The sequence below is a fragment of the Chanodichthys erythropterus genome, chromosome 17 (genome assembly GCF_024489055.1).
Source record: "Chanodichthys erythropterus isolate Z2021 chromosome 17, ASM2448905v1, whole genome shotgun sequence".
In the NCBI taxonomy this organism is placed as follows: Eukaryota; Metazoa; Chordata; class Actinopteri; order Cypriniformes; family Xenocyprididae; genus Chanodichthys; species Chanodichthys erythropterus.
Genome location: NC_090237.1, coordinates 29,797,459 through 29,816,745, shown reverse-complemented (window position 1 = coordinate 29,816,745; position 19,287 = coordinate 29,797,459). Strand labels below are relative to the sequence as shown.

At 39.8% G+C, this 19,287-nt stretch overlaps 1 protein-coding gene across 5 annotated transcripts in view; it reads right to left on the bottom strand.

Moving 5' to 3' along the window:
* Nucleotides 1–251: 251 nt before the first annotated feature.
* Nucleotides 252–19,287, bottom strand: part of stim1a (stromal interaction molecule 1a) — a 50,715-nt gene continuing 31,679 nt past the window's right edge. Inside the window, exons 7-14 of one of the 5 annotated variants that reach the window (XM_067366133.1) lie at nt 16,084–16,261; nt 6,193–6,370; nt 4,632–4,799; nt 4,185–4,285; nt 3,871–4,100; nt 3,069–3,149; nt 2,101–2,485; nt 252–967 (exon numbers count right to left, since the gene is read on the bottom strand). In XM_067366133.1, the coding sequence (XP_067222234.1) occupies nt 463–967; nt 2,101–2,485; nt 3,069–3,149; nt 3,871–4,100; nt 4,185–4,285; nt 4,632–4,799; nt 6,193–6,370; nt 16,084–16,261 (1,826 nt within the window). In that variant the 3' untranslated portion in view covers nt 252–462. The remainder of the gene's footprint in view (nt 968–2,100; nt 2,486–3,068; nt 3,150–3,870; nt 4,101–4,184; nt 4,286–4,631; nt 4,800–6,192; nt 6,371–16,083; nt 16,262–19,287) is intronic. The other 4 variants (XM_067366135.1, XM_067366138.1, XM_067366134.1 and 1 more) reach the window with 4 other exon arrangements.

Sequence of the window (19,287 nt, the reverse complement as noted above, 5' to 3'; positions counted from 1 at the left end):
TGATTAAAACAAAAGAACCAGGCTATTTTGCGTTGTAAGCAAAGGAGAACAAGAACCAAGCAAACATCTAGGAGCATTCAAAGTTCAATCAAACAAAGGCGAAGACATGCAAACTGATAAGGATTATACAAGGAAAGAAAATTTCATCAGAGGGAAGATTCCTTTGAAAGTCTGGCACTGTCTCCTGCTGAATAAATAGTTACATTCCTCCCAGCCCCCCCCCCCCCCCCAAAAAAAAAAAAATAGTCCACCCCATTTCCACTGGTTTTTCATTCCCACCCACCCCCAAAATCATGCTTGTTCCTAAGTGATCCTCTGAAAAAGCAAACATTACTATAAAGACCTTGGAAAGGTGTTTGGTTGTGCCGTAACTTCTCACCAGAAGGGGGGAAAATAAATCAAAAACATTTATATCAACAATCAGACAGAAAAAAAATGTAAGGGAAAAATTAAACCGTTGTCTTATTTCTTCTGTTTTTTGAAGATCTTGAAGGTATGTTTCTTGCGACTGGCAACAGAGTCAGTGTCTTCACCTGTAGAGCCGCTGTCCTCCTCTGGGGGGCTCTTTTTCGAGGAGGTCTGGGGTATGCGGTTTCCAGCCACTCCAGTGGGGGATGGCGTGTCGGGTTCAGTGGAGTTTGGGCTTAAGGAGCGTGAGGATTCTGACATAGACATCACTGCCTGAGAGACAAGGATCTCACTCATACTGGCAGATTTCTCAATGCCATACACCTTCTTCATTAATATGGGACTATCGGAAATTCCGTCGGGAGATGCGCCTCCATCATGAACTCTGTTGCCTCCATTATGAGTGTGAGAGTGGGCTCCTTCTTCAGAGCGTGAGTGGGGGCCATGCAGGAGTGAAGTGGGCTTTACAGGGAAGCTTTTGGAACTGTAGGACAAGCGTAGCTGTTCGCCGGTCTGGGATATACACAATGAGGAATCGGAGTCGGAGCGATTCAAGTCCCTGTGAAGGAAACGATGAGATTAGCATTGAGAAATGTGAGATATCAGACCAGTCCTAAATAACCAAGACAACTTGCTGGTTATATGTGAGGTAACACTGCATTTACTGCTACTTGAACCCATCAGTGAGTTGTACAACCTTCAACATTTTCAAGCTCAAAAGTTGTCCAAACTGAAGCACAACATGCCAAGACTCAACCACCCAGACAAAGAAGTGAAAGCTATACATAGAGCAGGGGTGTTCAGAGTTTAGCTCCAACTCTAATTTGACACACCTGAACCAACGAGATGTGTTAGTGCCGGTTGGGGCTAAACTCTGCAGGAAGGTGGTCCTCTAAGAACAGGATTGGAAAACAACAAGAGTGTCCAATTGTACTGCAGAGTTTAGCACCAACCCCACTTAAGCAACCCTCAACCAGCTAATCAAGGTCTTCAGGATTACTAGAACGATCCAGGAAGGTGTGTTGTGGCACGTTGGAGCTAAACCAGCAGTGCCCAATCCTGTTCCTGGAGATCTACCTATCTGCAGAGTTCAACTCCAGCCCTGCTCAACACACCTGTCTGTAAATTATCAAGTGCTCCTGAAGATCTCAGTTAGCTGGTTCAGGTGTTTGAGATCAGGGTTGGAGCTGAACTTTGCCGGAAGGTTGATCTCCAGGAAGAGATTTGGGCACCCCTGAGCTAAACCAACTCCAGTCCTAAAGGACCGGTGTCTTGCATACTTAAGTTCCAACCCAAACCAAACACAAGCTTATCACAGTGTTCAGATTTACTTGCAATTTACAGACCATTGTGTTTAATTAGGGTTGGAACTAAAGTCTGCAGGACACCGGCCTTCAAGGACTGGAAGTAAAGAGACCTGGGCATGCATGTGTGAGGATAGTTTAAAATAAGAGGCAAATTGTGTAAGAACAGATTAAGCAACCATGTAGAATGCCACAGGAAATAACGGCCAAGTTGTAAGATGCAGAGTCATGAACTGTAGTGAGTACAGCCAATTACAGCAACAAACCCCATGAGTAGATATTCTCCACAAAGTGTGAGGTAAAAGAGTCCTGTTAAGTGTTTTGGACAAAGTCCCAAGATCATGCCAGGTGAGAAGCACAACACAAGCACAACAGAATGAAGCGATACCCATAGCTACCGCAACGGTGGGGGCGGTCTGGGCTGGCATCATAGGGGAGGTCTGGGATGGTGTCCATGGGCTGGAAATATGAAGAGTGATAGTGGGATGCATGAGGGGCAGTGGCGACGGAAGAGGAGTGGGGACCATGGGATGAGACGGCGGAGTAGATAGAGGGATGAGACATAGCTGAGGAAAGCGGAGGCAGTCCCAGAGAGTCGAACTGCCCGTAAGAGTGGCTGTGCGACTGGCGTAGCGCCGTCCTAGATCTGGACGAGTATGAGCTACCCTCCCCTTCCTGCCCACAAAGTGCAAGACAACTCTCTACCAACCTCTGCGAACCCAGGGCCAGCTGCGGGTCAATGTGGCGTTGCCGGAGTGACATCATACTGGGAGCTGTGGGGGCACATAACAATAGGGTCACTCAGAGAAATGATTCAGAGCATGCAGACATTGAAATAACGGGTGACGGGTGGCAGGCTGGAGAAGGTAAAGCAAGAAACTTTGTGACTCAGGTGGGTGCTAAGAAGGAAAAAAGGGAAGTTGTGGACAAGCTTGGACCCTAACCAACCAATCGTGCATTTCTTCATATCACATCTCCTGTTTCAGTTGAAATTGCTTTAGGCCATAAATGCCTAATGTTACTGTAAGATTCAAATGTTTCTGTATTACACACACAAAAAAAAACTATCCAATAACATAATATATCATATTGACTAATTAAGTTGCATAAATCATACAACAGTATCATGTAAATTTTCTTCATAATAGAAAAAGATCGGCTATTTTAAAGTAAGCCATTTCAAAGCTGTGGACAAGAACAATATTGAGAGGTATAGACTGGGAGAGTTTCTGGACAGTTTCCCTTTGCGGTATCTAGGGTAATGGGACAGCGTACCGCTTTAAGAGAGTGGTTCAGGAAAACAAGAGGAAGTGAGAGGAGTGGTTAGGGTAAAGGGCATGGTAGTTTATAGCCCACCAGAATACTTCCAAAACGACTGGCAATCCGAATTCAAAGACCAGAGATCACTTGCTCGACGGCCCATTAGCAACGCTGCATCTGGAGGGGGTAAGGGGCAAGGGTAGGTAGCGACTGTTAATACGCGCTACAGAACAGATGTCTACAATTCAATCATTATTATTTTGGCAAAGATTTTCAAAAGGATGTAAATCCTTGAGCCAGCTAGTCTTTAGAACTTTGAGTTCTTGATAGCTACGAAAAAGAGTGATCAGCAATGCAAATATTACATTTAAAACACTTCACCCAATAAACACCAGTTTTATTTCATGCTTTGCACCTGGGAAGACAACTATTTTTTGAGCTTATTTCACAAATTCAGATGGAGCATTACAATTACAACAATCAACCTCAGACTTCCATTGGACCAATAATATTAACTCACACATGCTTCTTCTGGCCTACTCCGTAACTCTCCATCAAATATAATACAATAAACGGAAGAAAAAAAAAACCCATCTGTACATAGAGTGCATAGCTGCTATTTCAAAAACATATTACAACAACGCGTAGTGAAGATCTTGAAGTTCTCCCCTCTGTGTAAAACAGACCTGCAGATGAGGGGAAAAACACTCCAACTGAAAGAGTAAATAAGAATTGTGCAAACACACACAGTGCATACAACAGTTTCTGACAGATCTTGCTCATAGACAAACTAAATAGCTCAAAACTAGCGATTTTTGGATTTGGTCAAAAGGTCAAGTCTTTGCTGGCCCTTTAGCTGACCGTGGCTTATCCCTATCGCTGTCCGGCAAGCCCTTACATTGGAGGGTTCCAGGTGCCACTATGTCCTCGTCCATGTCATCCATGTCATCGGACAAGAAGTGCTGGGGTGTGCTGCGGCCGCCCATGAAGCTGGGGTCCAGGTTGAGGGCGGAAGCCAGAGAGGGCAGGCCTGGGTTATTTACCAGCGTGAAGCCTGTTAAGATCTCAATCTGCTGCCAGCGATGGAGTCTCTCTCTCAGAGCTGCTGTTACCTCACCCAGAGCTTGCCTGGAGAGAAAGACAAACAATTCTTCCGATTATTTCTTTTTTTTAAATTAGGCATTCACCAAGAGAAAAGTTTGCCTGACTTACTTAGCTGCAAGTATTTTGTGATCGACATCATCCAATGAAGAACTGTGTGCCACATGGAACGTCCCGAATAAAGTATTTCTCTTCTTCTTAATCTTTTCTGCCTAAGAAACCATGTCACATTATTAAAGAAAACTATAATAATATTATTACCATTATTATTTATACTCTATAATAAATTATATTATATATAACATAATATTCCATTTTAAATCCACCTACTGATCTCTCAAATATCTAGCATCCTAGTCAAACCTTTTTTTTTTTACATTAAAATATATACTTTATCTATTAGTTGCATTCCACTATCCTCTGAAATCAATGACTATTTTACAGTCTTTGTTACCACTTTCTAGGGTTGTACTACAACAACAAATTGGTACTGTCATGTTTTTTTTTTACCACCGTTCCATCTAAGCTAAAAGAATGACTGCGACAGATGCTGCTCACCCCCTCTTTGGCCACCTGCAGCTGTCTCTCTGCGTTCTGTTTCTTGATGTTGTAGTACTGCACCTCCACCTCATGAGTGAGCTGCAGCCATTTCTGCAGGGCTCCAGGAGGAGACCAGCTGCTGCGAGACTCCAGCTCCTTCTCAGCCTTCTTCAGGGCCATGCGCACCTGCAGGTGGAGCCAGAGGCAGTTCAGAAAGCAAAAAAGCAGCTTTAAAGCAAACCTTATAAGGATGGGATTTTTAATTAAAGAATGTGCTTTTTTTTTTTTAAATGAAAATACAGATACAATTACAAAATGGGACCTTGCCATATAATACTGGCCACATGGCAATGCTATTTTAGGATCATTGATATATTAACAGTTTTAATTTATATATATATATATATATTATATTATATTAAATTATATATAAAATTTGTATTAGTTTTTAATATACATATATAGTATTTATGTATTTCAGTTTTAGTTGTAGTCATAGTACTTCAGTACAAAAATGAAAAATGTTTACTTTGGCAACTATAGCTGAAGTAAAATACATTTTTATATATATTTTATATTATTTCAGTTAACATTTTTTTTTCACACAGAACCCTACAAAATCTGTAAATGCTACAAAATAACAACCCAAATGCCCAAATGCTTGGAGACTGAAATTGCAAGATAGTATTTAACCTTTCAACCTCAAATTTGCATGTGTGATTATCACAATTAGCTAATTTACATGACTCATGAATGAATCATTTGGCAAGCTAATGAGAATAAACAGCATAAATTACACTGCCTGAAACATTTTGTTACGACGCAAACAAGATGCAAATTATTTAGCCACAAATAAGCTTAACACCATAACCTAACTAAGATAAACACAATTAATCAACTGCATTACAGTGGTAAATAAACAGATCTCATCCAACAAAGGCCTTGGGAAGTGGGCTGAGAGGTCGGAGAGCCGAAAGGCCCCATTTTCTTATGGAACAGCGCTAATGAGCTTCAAACCCACAGAGATTTGTGCTGCCCTCTGACCCAGAATACCCACTTAGCACCTGGGTTTTAATAGGCCAACATGGGTTGCCTATGCAAAAAACAAAAACAATCCATCCAATTCAGGTCTATTTTAGTCCAGAGGTGCCACTTGTGGATTTTGTACACATTATATAAACAAACTGAAAACAAATATGGTCACAAAAGGAATCACTTTGCTGTCATTGACATATTGGAGCTTGTTACAATCCTCTGATCAGGTTCTGCAAAGGTTCTTCTCCTTACAAATCTAAAGTGTTAAACTGCCCTTATGCAACAGCACTGCGGTAATTACTCAGTCAAGCTCTGGACACTGCTCTGGGAAAATACTCAAATGCATCAACAACAATTTGCTTGTACTGATAAAGTTTGAGATCATCTTGCAACCATTTCCACCCACTTCCTTTCCATTATTTCATGAAGAATGCCCACCCAATTTGAATCAAAATATGGCAGCACATTGTGAGATCTAGACAACTAACACCAGTGACATCTAACCACACTTGAACAGCTTGCATATTTATTAGAGGATTTCTACCTGCTCCAGCTCCTCCTCTGCGTATTTCTGTCGGCTCAGCTCGTTCACAGTTCCCTCCCGGAGCTCCTTTAGCCTCTGCGCCTCCTGTTTGGCAGCGTTGATCTCATCCCTCAGCTTCTGCTCCAGGTTCACCTTCTCTACCTCCACTGAACGGTGCTCCTCTTGAGCAATCTGTAACCTGTGAGGAACGAGACCGAGAAAATCCACATAAAATAAGTCAAATAGAACATGGTGCTAGCTACACCAGGGTCATGGGTTCGATTCCCAGGGAATACATGAATATTAGGCAAGTTGCTTTGGATTAAAGCATCTGCCAAATGTAAATCACATCACAGAAGTCATAACAAAGGCTTAATCATTAAACTAATGACCAAACAACTAAACTGACTTCAAGAGTGATTTCTGAAAGGTTTTTTTTAATCTATTTGAGTATATCCGTTACTATTTAAAGCCACGTTTTGGATCCATGTTCTTACGACCTTGATTTTACTGATCCCTTCGGGAACTTTAGTAAACATACTCTTGTAAATAAATACTGTAGAACACAAAATTGCAACAAACCAACAGTAAAACACTGCTAACATAAGAGCTGTGGCCTAGTGGTTACTATATGAGCTCTGATACTCGAACTTGGGCCTCGAATTTCACCCTCTTCTCTTCCACATATATATATATATGTGTATATATATATACATATACATACATATACATATATATATATACATATACATATATATATACATATACATATATATATACATATACATATACATATACATATACATATACATATATATATACATATACATATATATATACACATATACATATATACATATATACATATACATATACATGGGAGATTTGATATTCTATTCTATTCTATTCTATTCTATTCTATTCTATTCTATTCTATTCTATTCTATTCTATTCTATTCTATTCTATTTCTATTCTATGTGATTCAGATCCAGGCTTTGACTTGGCCATCTTTCATTTGAGCCATTCCTTGGTGGATTTACTGGAATGTTTTGGGTCATTGTCATGTTGCATAGCCCACATCTGCTTCAGCTTCAATTTTCAGACAGATGGTCTTACATTTTCCTCAAGTACCCTCTGATACAATGAAGAATTCATACTGGATTCTATGATACTTGGCCAGGCCCTGCTGCAGCAAAGCAGCCCCAAACCATGACATTTCCACCCCCATGCTTCACAGTTGGTAAGAGGATCTTGTGCTCAAATGCAGTATTTGATTTGCACCACACGTCTTCTGCTACTAGGCCTACACAGTTCAGCTTTGGATTCATCTGTCCAAAGCATATTGTTCCTGAAATCCTGGTCTTTGTCTAGGTGTTCTCTGGCAAACTTTAGTCTTGCGCTGTTGCCCTTGCCATGTTTTTTCTTTTTTTTTTTCTTTTTTGACACCTTGCACACTAGCTCAGTCTCGTTCTTATGGTAGACGCATTTACTTTGACATCAACTATGGCAAGAGTTACCTGTAGGTCCCGAGATGACATCTTGCGGTCTGCTCTTGGGCTGAACTTGCTAAGACGGCCTGACTTTGACATGTTGGCAGTTGTTTTAAGTGTTCTCCACTTGTAAATTATTTTCCAGACAGTGGAATGGCTGATTTTGAATATTTGAGATTTTTTAAATCCCTTCCCACATTCATATGCATCTACAACCTTCTTTCTGAAGGCCTCAGGGAGCTCTTTTGATCTCACCATGGTGATTTCACTCACTTCAACAATCAAGAGCATACCAAACTAAATGTCTGAGCTTTACATTCACAGTTGCTTCTCCACAATCCTCTCTAACGATGTTCTAATCTTTTGCACGACGTGGCGCACATGATTATAATTTTATGCATTAAGTAGTAAACAAAAGTACATTTTTCCTCACCAAATATTGCTTTCTATTAAGTAAATTTTAAAAATGACATTTCTAGTATTTCTAGTATCTAGACATTTCTTTATTAGTTTTTAGTATTATTTATATTACCTCCATCCGTGTTGTTAAAACGAAGATCCACTGTCCATATGTTGAAAAAGACAGGTTTTCATGGGGTGTCCCATCTTTTTGAAATGAAAGTCTTAAACTATGTGACTAAGAGCTTTATTTGAAACCAGTAAACTGTATTAAAATAAATAAATAAAAATATCTGCATTTCAGCATCAGTAGTTGAAGCTAATTACATGATGTCTCACTCCTTTTATGCCAATTAAACTGTGTCTACAGTTCAGCAAAAAGATAGCTGTGTAACAGAGATGCAAAGATTAAGATGCTAAAATGAAACATAACTGATGACAGGAAACTAAAGCATGCTTGATAAAATTCCTGTCAGACAAACAACACGGATTCGCTTTCAGATGGTAAATCACAGCAGAGCCTTAAACCCAGCTGTGCTCTTTTTATCTTCAGGGACAGTGAGTCGTTGTTGAAGGTTCAAAGAGGTTCAAAACTCAAAAGCAGGACGGTTTTACAGCGTCTTAAGCACAGACAATTAGCTGCTTTACAAGTAGTATTAAAAAAAAAGCCAGGTCATAACTGATGCAGTCTGTCAACTGGACAGAACTTTGTTCAATTAAGGACTGAACTGTATCATACAAGTTCAGTCCAATATGCGATCGAGTTCAGTCCGATTGACCGATATGCATCATCAACAGCCGATATCTAGAGAACAGGGTAGTCCTAATGGCTGATATAACACTGGGGTCCAAATATCTGAGAGCTGAAAATTGTTGAAGTTCATGATTTTGAAAACTTGAAAAAGTGATAATAATGCATGTTTATAAAATTCAGAATAACTGAAATAATAATATCTGGAAACAGAATGTGCACAATTCTGAACAAAGAGCTATGAATGAATGAATGAATGAATGAATGAATGAATGAATGAATGAATGAATGAATGAATGAATGAATGAATGAATGAATGAATGAAAACAAAATGTGCATAATTCTGGAGCCACTTATGATCTTGAAAAGCTCAACTATTGATCAATTAATTGGCCTTGCTGATATATTAACTGCAATTACACATTTTGGTAATAAGTTTTGGAAAAACCTTTCAAAAACAAGTCACATCATGTCATTATAAAAATCCATTATAAACAGCCCATTAGCAGGATAAAAGCTCTAAATTTTATGTGGGTTTTTTTTTAAGTCTGTACAAATATTTTCAGACACATTTCCAACAACTATGCCGGAAACTGCATTCACTGGAAACTATTATTGAAAAAAACATGGAGGCGGTGATGCAATAAACAGGAAGGGGGAGCGGAAACATAACTGACAACCAAACTCTAGGCTCTCCTGAGCTACGATGGGATTAGCGATTTTTCCTGGCGAAAGAGAGAGGAAACATAGGGGCCCTGATTCAATCAGTCGTGTAGATCAGATTTATCTGTCTGGGGGCTTCGCTTGAAGCATATCGAATGACAATGGTTTAGGGGACACTGGACTGACTCTGATGACATACGATTTCCTCCAGGATTATGGGTACCAAGTTTAAATCAAATTAACATCACCACCTAATGTTTGAACTCATGGCAGGTCTGTTTTGAAAAGCTTGTGTTATTGTTAAAAATCAATTTGTCTATGGAGATAATGAAAGGGATTGTATACTTCTTGAACCCTACTGATTAGAAAAGAATGGATATGGTTGTTGAATGGCTCATGCAGTTCCGTTGGTATCCAGAAGATGGCAGACAGAAGGACTGATGGAAAGAGAAACAGGTGGATTGGGGGAGAAGTTTTTCATTGAGTGAAGGACTAGTGTAATTTGATCTGAACTTACAGCTACGGTAATATGGGAAATCTACAACCCCTATCCCTGACCTCTGCCATTCACCATCCTCCATAAGTAATTGAACCTCAGTCCTACGAGCTGACAACAAATACCTAGCAAGGCAAGTCATCTCATTTTTCAAATCTCACAATCTTTAGGATTGTATAGTCTGAGATCTAAAGTTAATGTTTTTCAATCTTTCATTCACCGACTCATCTTCGCAAAGAACTTGAACAACAACCGTTTGATTTACTCGTACATTCAAACACATTCCTTTGTGCTAGTGAAAGTGCGACTATGAAAACAAAAGAGCCAAAACAATAGACTAGACTATGCATGCAATTATTAATTAAACTTTTTTCTTCCTCTCCTACACACGTGCACCTGCAGCCTTAGATAAGCACGGTTAACTGAAGTGCATGTGAAGAACGTTCTCCCTCACGTCTGACTTTACGAGGGTCAAACAAGTATGTGAGAGATGTGAAAGAGAACAAGAGTTGGTCTCTAAGATTGAGTGTCATGTGCGCTTGTCTCAAACACAAAGGAATTGAAATTACATTGTCAATACCATTAAAAAAAAGCCCTAATGCCAACTAATAAACTTCAGTAAGTAATTGGTCAGAGAGTGCAGGTCACAGTAAAGACAGAAGTGAAGACAGTTTCTATTAAACACTTTGATTACAATGGTTTTTAGCCTTAAAGTCCTCCTGTGGTGAAAATCAAGTTTTTAATGTTGTTTCTATGTCTGTGTTGTTTTTAACATGCTTTAAGACAAACCATGTGCAAATTCATAAGTCAACACCATTGCTAAGTATTTTCACCTTAAATATGCAGTGAAAAAAAGACAGTCTCAAACCTGCGGTTTGGAATCGCTAGCATTTCTGACGTCACAAAATACCAATCACGTCAACACATCTGCAGGCTTTAGCATATCATTAACTGACCGCACAAGGGAGTCTCAAAAGAAGGTTATCCCAATATATTTTTCTGTTGATATGAAAAACTGTGTAGATTTACCAATATGATGTATATAACAATGTTATGATGAACTATATACCTTTCTCCACTGACGTTCTGAGTTGTTCAAAGCGTTTGTAAGGAAACCGATTGTTAAAAGGCAGCTGTCTGACTCGGAGATGGTGTATGTGAACATGGTTTGTGTAACATTAGCCTTTTGCATGACTACGTTATCAAACAGCTAATAATGTGTTGCTAATCATATTAATTACCGTTGTGTCCAAAATTGTAAAAAGCGATACCACTGTGCAGCATTTACCTCAGTAAGTTCAACGAGTGGATATCGTCTGAGCTCGTCCGAGTGAGTGGAGGTGGGGCTAATTAGCATATTCATAGATCAGTGTATATTAAATGAGGCAAGGGTGCAAGTTACATTCAAGCTATTTTAAGGCATTACTTTTTTTTTTTTTTTTCTCTCTCCACAGGAAAAAATGTTTATATATGAAATTTTAGTGATCAAAGATGAGTTTTAAGGGATAAAATTGACTATTATTGACTACAGGGGGAACTGTAGGACTATTTTTTCCTTTGCTTTTTTTGCGTACGGACAACATTGTCAAAATCTGTTCACACAGATCTGCGAAAGTGACTAAAAACGCTGTATTCCGCAGTAAGGCCAATAGTTGGCAATGCTACTTAGTAAAGAAACACTATGTGCCTATCCCAACTTATTTTTCTGGTAAGAGCAGGCATCTGGTGTCATTCACTTCCAGATATTTTTAGCAGTACAAAACAGCTCGTTATGCTGCTTTAATCCTTACTGAAGTTACAAAAGTTATTCAGTCAAGAGCTATGAAGGAATTTTCTTTGTCTTTTGTTGTTTGATAACCATTAAAAATGCAGACAACAGCAGGATTATTAGGATGCTGTCACTTTAAGACCAAATGCACAGATCCAATATACTGATACTGTTGCACATGCATTGTCACATGCAATTAAGCCATAGGATACTATCCTAGGATACTTGCTGAGATGGGCATGTTTGCCAAAATTGTGTGCGAATTTGTCTGTTCAAGTACAAGAAGACGTGAAAGAGAGCTCAATTCAGTATTTGCGCATTGTCTGAAATGCGGCTTTTGGGGGCGTGCACTTCGAAGGTGTGCACACAAAACTTTCCACACAGAGCAAGTAACAAATTGAGTTCCCTTTCACATCACATTGCGCTTGAATATTTAAATTGGCAAGGCTTAAACTTTCGTGAAGTTGCAATGTTGGCCCGTCAACTGTCCCGAGTGTCCTTCACGTTTGTTTACATTCATGTTCTCATGATATTGTGTTATTAGAACTCAGAAAAATGTTACCTGCCAACTGGCAATTGTCATATACTCATACTATCAAACGTCAATTTTTACTTGCCTTTGGCGCTTGGCGAGTGTTAACTTTAAGGTTTCCCTGGATATCGTGTAAAAAGCCCCTGAGACTTGTGAGTTTTTGGGCCTTAATACAATGATCTAAACATCCTACCAATTCCATTGCAGTTACCCAGAATGACCTGGCAACCTCACCAAACAGTGGCACACTAAAGCAGCTGGAAAGCAATGCCACCAACATACAAGACCCTTGTTGTGGTAGTGCGTTTTCTATGGGCAAGCATTGCAAATGTTCTTCTGCAAATGTAAACTTGTACTTTATAACATGCGATTCTAATCAAATTGAATTGTAAATAGCGATGCAGAAGGGGCAGTTTACATTATGCCTAATTTCTGACACCGAGTGAATGGATAGGGATTGCGCATGTGGTAATTTGGCAGTGTTCGAGAAGAGGTTTGTCTGGTGTGAAATGCATCAACACACCTACACAGGAAACTGCTGGAAAGCCTGACTCAACTGCCGCGGCCTTGATAAGCATTTACAATACATCTCAAACCGAAAAAAAAAAAAGCCTACATACAAATGGCCACTGTAGCTTGCTTAAAGGGCAAACTGACATTTTGTTTCATCTCAAAATGTTCCCAAAACAAGCCTACATCAAATAAAATCTACTTTTATTAAACAACAGCCTACAAGGACCTGCGTTCATGTGTGACATAACTGACCGAGGCATTTACTTTATTTTTATCCTTGAGTTTAAACTGAGATGATTCAAAGTATCCGGGGGTTAATCACCTCCCTCAGGGGCGACCGAAGCACTGCAGGCCTCTCACCCACCAATCACCAGAGACATGACCCGATGACTCGACTGGTTATGTCAGAACACAACATGCTGGACGTCCTCCACTGTAGCAAACAAACTCTGCATTGTTTCCACTGCCCTGTCCCCTTCACACACGCTCTCACACTTCATTCACATGTTTAAGGGATACACGGACCCCTCCGGACACACATGCTCCTGTGTCTTTCTCTTAAAGGTGACAGACAATGAGTCTGCATGAGGACTTCAACATTATCCGTGTTCCCACATTCCTAAAGATTCTCAGCATATGCGTGACAGTTATCAAACACAGCCATCTGACGTACTCAACACTTGCTAGTAAATATTCTCAGAGAGCAATGGGTCATTCTATGGAACGGGTGCCCTTTCCAGTTTGAGAACATGGTTTTGTACAGTTTTAAGACATCTTTCAGACAACAAAAGTGTTAATAAATTGCATAATGCCATATTATATATATAATATATAAAATATGGCATTATGCAATTTATTAACACTTTTGTAACACTTTATAACAAAAAGTTTTTTTTTTTTTTTTTTTTTTTTTTTTTAAACAAGATAAAATTCATCTCCAAAAAAGTAAATCGGTTTAACCAAAATTTTAGTTATACCGAATGACGATATTTTCAAACAATGCTAACAGGCTTATATCTAGATAGCTAACTAATTAGCTTGCTAACTAGCTAACAAAAGGACGATCAAATATTTTAAGTTTTTATAACATTTTCCATGTTTTATAGCGGTTGTACCAAATGAACTGATGTTTCGGGACATGCGTATGAGCAAGCAAATTTTTCAAATAGTAAAGAGAGACTTGGTTACTTTGCTTCACGACCATGTGGTCCTGTAGCCTGACTACGTCAGACTTCCTACTTCCGCTCAATTTCATTTCGCTTCTGTACTCAGTCTGATACAGCGTCAGAGCTTTCTGTTTGCCACCGGTCTGGAAACAGCCGGGCCAATCAACGAACAGAGGGCGGGCTGAGAGCCGTGACGTAGATGCTAAGCGCCGAGTTTTACATTGTAGGTTAGAGAAATCGAAAATCGAAACGACCGCGGAAATGGGAAACGAGACACAGGATGCAATTCGCTCTGTTATGGAGAACATTCAACTCTTTTTTTAAAAACTGAAGCCAGAACAAGAAGAGTGTTTGATAAACATTTGTTTTATCATGTGTTTACAACAGGTTTACAGTGGAAGTTCAATCATAGATTTGAGTTCGATGCATGATGTCTGTGCTTCGATGCAGCTGTACAGGCACATAACATACGTCATAACTAAACGTATCTGATTGGCTTACGGGTAACCAATGATTTTAAACTTCAGACAAGCGCCCCCTAGCGAGAGAGAAAACACTTCTCTATTATGCCATTCCAGACTCTGTCTACGAAGCAAAGTGAAGTAGCAGAGTCTGGTATTACCAGGCTAGTGGTCCTGTAGGTGTCTGAATGATGTCACATCCTTGATCCACAATGGTCTTATTTTGGTTACTCCGAATGACAATTATTTTTTCAAGACATTCTTTCTCATAACAAAATCATCCGCGCCTGGGGACAGAACTTCAAGTCTTTCAAAATATAATCAATTAAAATTAACTAAATTAATTATTTGTTTTATTTTAATAAAATATTAATTTGCTTATTTAGCAAGAAACAACTAGGCCCTGTTTATACCTGGTATCAAGAAGCATTTTTGTCAATTTGATCACAAGGGGACGACACTAAATACATGTGTAAATGGGGTCTAAAATGTTTTGAACTTGTCCACTTTCGACCACTTTTGAACAGCCACAAAGGACCACCTACTCTCTGCCTAATGACCTAGCATGCTAGGCAGAAGACCCAAGTTTGATTTTAAGATGAAAAACGTACCATGCACAATGTTCTCACCATTCCCGATTTCTAACATGCACTTATAGTGTTCGGCGTGGTCTGGCGGCTTTCAGAGCAAACTAAAGTTGCTGCTCTGCGTGTTTCTCTCCCGTCATCTCCAGGCATGTTCATATGTAAATGGTGCAAGCTTATATCGTCCATTAAATCCAAAGACCTGAAGAAGTCCATAGACCCACCCATAGGCCCTCCCCTTGAAGAAATCAGGACAGAAGTGGTCGAACGAAGACAAAAGAGACGGATTAAAATACCAGGCGTAAATGGGTGTGTCTCTCACTCATCTACTTGTGATCCGATAAACCAAAACGCATCTTAATACCAGGTGTTCACAGGGCCTTGGAAACAAATGGGTGAGGGTTGGCCAAATGCACAAATGAAAAATATGGATGGACAGAAAATAAAAAACAACAACAACAACAACAACAACAAAAAAAACATTTTGTAGAATTACCTATTATGGTTACAAAATACCAGAGGCTTCAAAAAACTGGCTTAGTTTGGCATTTTTTAATGTAACTGAAGCAGAAAGAAAATGTTGAAATTAAGTTTCTCATTTTCTAGCCATTCCTCTCTCTCTTTATCAAACAGATGTTCTCTCTTGCAGATTATTCCCATGCGGCTCCATATCCTGTTCCTTTCAGAAGGAAAGCCCAGGCTCACTAAACACTGTAAAAACAGTGACAAATCTATCGGACATCAAAGCTCATAGGCACTCCATTCACACAGTGACTGCAAATCATATGCAATGCCATTCTCACTTTATGAGCTCCTGAGCTTAAAACATATCAGTATTTTTGTCCATCATAAATGGGAGTACAAGGCTCAGCTGGAGATCTAGGCTACAGAATATCAAAGCAAGTTGTACAAGTTTCCAAAAGTTCAAAAACATAGTTTACCATCATGCAACTTCAAACTGTGGTGACATTAGACACATCGCATCAACAAAAGACGTCGACTGACAATGCAAAGCCTTACACCTGAGCCAAGTGCTTTGAAAACCATGTTCCTCACACTCATTCAAGAATCCAAAAATAGGTTCTCACTTCTGCTGTAGGTCATGAAGGCTCTGTTCTGCCCGATGGAGGCTCTCAAGGTCTATCATCATCTTCTTCATGTGGTCTTTAGAGTGTCGGTTCTGGATGTAAGCGAACCAGCAACCTCCCATTCCGATGACTATAGACACCACCAGCATGAAGTCCTTCAGATGGTTATGTCTGTTCACTGTGAGAGACAGAAACCAGTACATACTTCATACAAGAATTCATTTAGCAAACCCAGGGAATAACCCAGGCTTAAGTGTTTTTCTCAAGGACACTATGAACTGTTCAATGAACACATTATTTGCAACATTTCTAATAAGACACTTTCAGTAAATATGCCTGCATCTCAGTGCATGCTACTAAAATGACTTTAGACATTTGTTTACACAAAGATTTACAGGCAGAAAGAATCAGCACACAAATGTCCGTTTCAAAACCTAGCAAGTTGTCTACATAGTCATCTGCCTTCCAAGGCAGTATCCTAACTAAAATGAAAATCAAAAGTAAATATTTTGGAATGCTCTACATAGGCAGCAACTCTACACCAGTGTTTTAGCTATTTAGGCAATATACTATTAGTATTTATCAATATTTTGAATTTTTTTTTTTTATACTTTCAGTTTTTATTTGAATTTGGATTTAATTTTTCTATATAGCTTTATTATTTTTAGTTTTAGTCATTTTAGTACAAACTTATTTCAGTTAGGTTACCAAGGCAACATTTCTAATTTTCATTAAGTTTTTTTTTTTTTTTTTTTTTTAAGTTTTTGTTTACAATGACCACACTGCTCCATGCATCATACAAATAGCATTCTTCAGACAAGGTACATGTTTTCAAACGAGTCACTTGTTAGCATGTTGCATGGTGCTAAGCAGATTCTGACCAACTTACTGACTAGCACCTCTGATAGGCAACTATGTTGACATGCTCAAAAGATTGGCTACAATGCTTTAAGGATTAGTCACCTTTTAAATAAAATTTTCCTGATAATTTACTCACCCCCATGTCATCCAAGATGTTCATGTCTTTCTTTCTTCAGTCGAAAAGAAATTAAGGTTTTTGATGAAAAAAATTCCAGGATTATTCTCCTTATAGTGAACTTCAATAGCCGCTTTTCCACTGTCGGGCCAGTGCGAGCCAGGGCTAAAAGCGTGCCGGGCTGGGCCTATGGCCACAGAACTAGGGCACCGAGGCCAAAATCAAGTTGCGTTTCCACTGTCGGTTCGCTAGCTCCGCAGCGCTGATCTAAAAACCGCCCTTAAACACACCTCCCTTGATCAAACATCACACAACCCAACCCATTTCAGCGTATAGACCATCACCTGATTACGATTAGCTCCGCCTTTCACATCAACCGCGCCTCAAGCCCCAGCTGGCACACTTTGGACCAAGGTTTTCGGCGGACCAAAAAACCTGAAAACCCGTGCCTTTGGCACCGAATAAGCACCGAAGAGGCACGATCAAGCCCCGGAAGTGACAGTGGAAACGCGACCGGCCCTGGCAGGCACTAGCACGCCTGCCTTTGTCCTGGCAGTGGAAACGAGGCTAATGACCTCCAGAAGGTTGAAGGTCAAAATTACAGTTTCAGTGCAGCTTCAAAAAGCTTACGGCGTATGTCCTACGCCTTCCCTATTCAACTTATGGAAGGAACGCGGCCCCAGTTTCGTTTTTTCAAAAAGTAGAGTAGGGAAGGCGTAGGACATACGGCGTAAGCTTTTTGAAGAATGCGGAAAGCGGAAACACGTGCAAGGCGATAATGTGTGTTTATAAAGTGACCGATCATTTCGCTAGATAAGACCCTTATTCCTCGTCTGGTATTGTTTAAAGCCCTTTGAAGCTGCACTGAAACTGTAATTTTGACCTTCAACCGTTTGGTGCCCATTGAAGTCTACTATAAGGAGAAAAATCCTGGAACGTTTTCATCAAAAACCTTAATTTCTTTTCGACTGAAGAAAGACAGACCGACATCTTGGATGACATGGGGGTGAGTAAATTATCAGGAAAATTTTATTTAAAAGTGGACTAATCCTTTAAAACGCACTACAAACAGAAACCTTTGGCGCTCCAAGCGCTCAAACAAACAAACAAACAAGAGCATTTGAAAGCAGCATCTATCAGCAGAGACTGGATATACCCGGTAGTCTGTACAAATGGTACTGCAAAATGCAGTAGTACCAGTCGTTTGACAACCCTAACTGTAGGGTTACACTGACTTCTGCGGTCACAGTCCTGCAATACTTACCACTGCTGTGCCATTGGGCAAGACCGTTAACCTAACAACAGCCCAGGGGACACCACACAGTCCTGACTCAATTTCTTACTCAATCTGTACATACCCACAATTAAATATAATTAAGTCTTTGTTGAGAGATGGAAAATAACACTCTTCGCAAATCCTCAGCCTCTAAGGAGGCACAAATGATCTTGCACCCCCCCCCCCCCCCCTCACAAAAAAGGTTGGTCTGCATCAGCTTGAAAGCTCTGATAACCAAAACCTAACATACTAAAACACTTTTTGCAAAGCTTCTGCCTTTAATTATACAGATACAGAAGAGAGCAACGGGAAATGTGAGGAAAGGCCTTGGTTAAACTTGCATCACCAACATAAGAACCACAAGCTAAATGTCTATAACATGTGTGCACTAACAGCTGCGCCATGGCTTTAACATTTAAAACAAAATCTCAAAAGCAGAAGGCTTTGATGGAACACTCTGAAGACAAATTATACAAATGCTGTTGTTAAACATTGAAGCGTAGGCTTTTAAAAACTGTCAACTGTCAGCAATTTAACAAAAACGGAGTCCTGTTTCTGATGGAGGTATTGTCCCGAGGTACCAGGACAGCTGGAATCGGTGTCAGAAGACCGGTAGGGTGGTGTTGAGCTGTCACACGCAGCCTGCACCATCTCCCTGGTTTCCTGGAGTCAGACCTCTTCAGAGTCAACTTACACAATGAGATCTGCCACATACAGACAAACGCTCTCCAGTATCAAGTCTGTCTTTGAGAGGATGGTCTCGATGATGGCTGACAGCAGACAATTCTCTAATAGGAATCACAGTAGGGAATGTCAATGCAAATACCTAAAAACATTAGGGTTGCTGAATTTAAAGGGGTGATATTGTAGAATTTTGTAGCATTTTAGTTTCCTTGGTTATTACACCAAAAACAATGTATCATGCATCTCTAGTTATTGCAGATAATTTCTT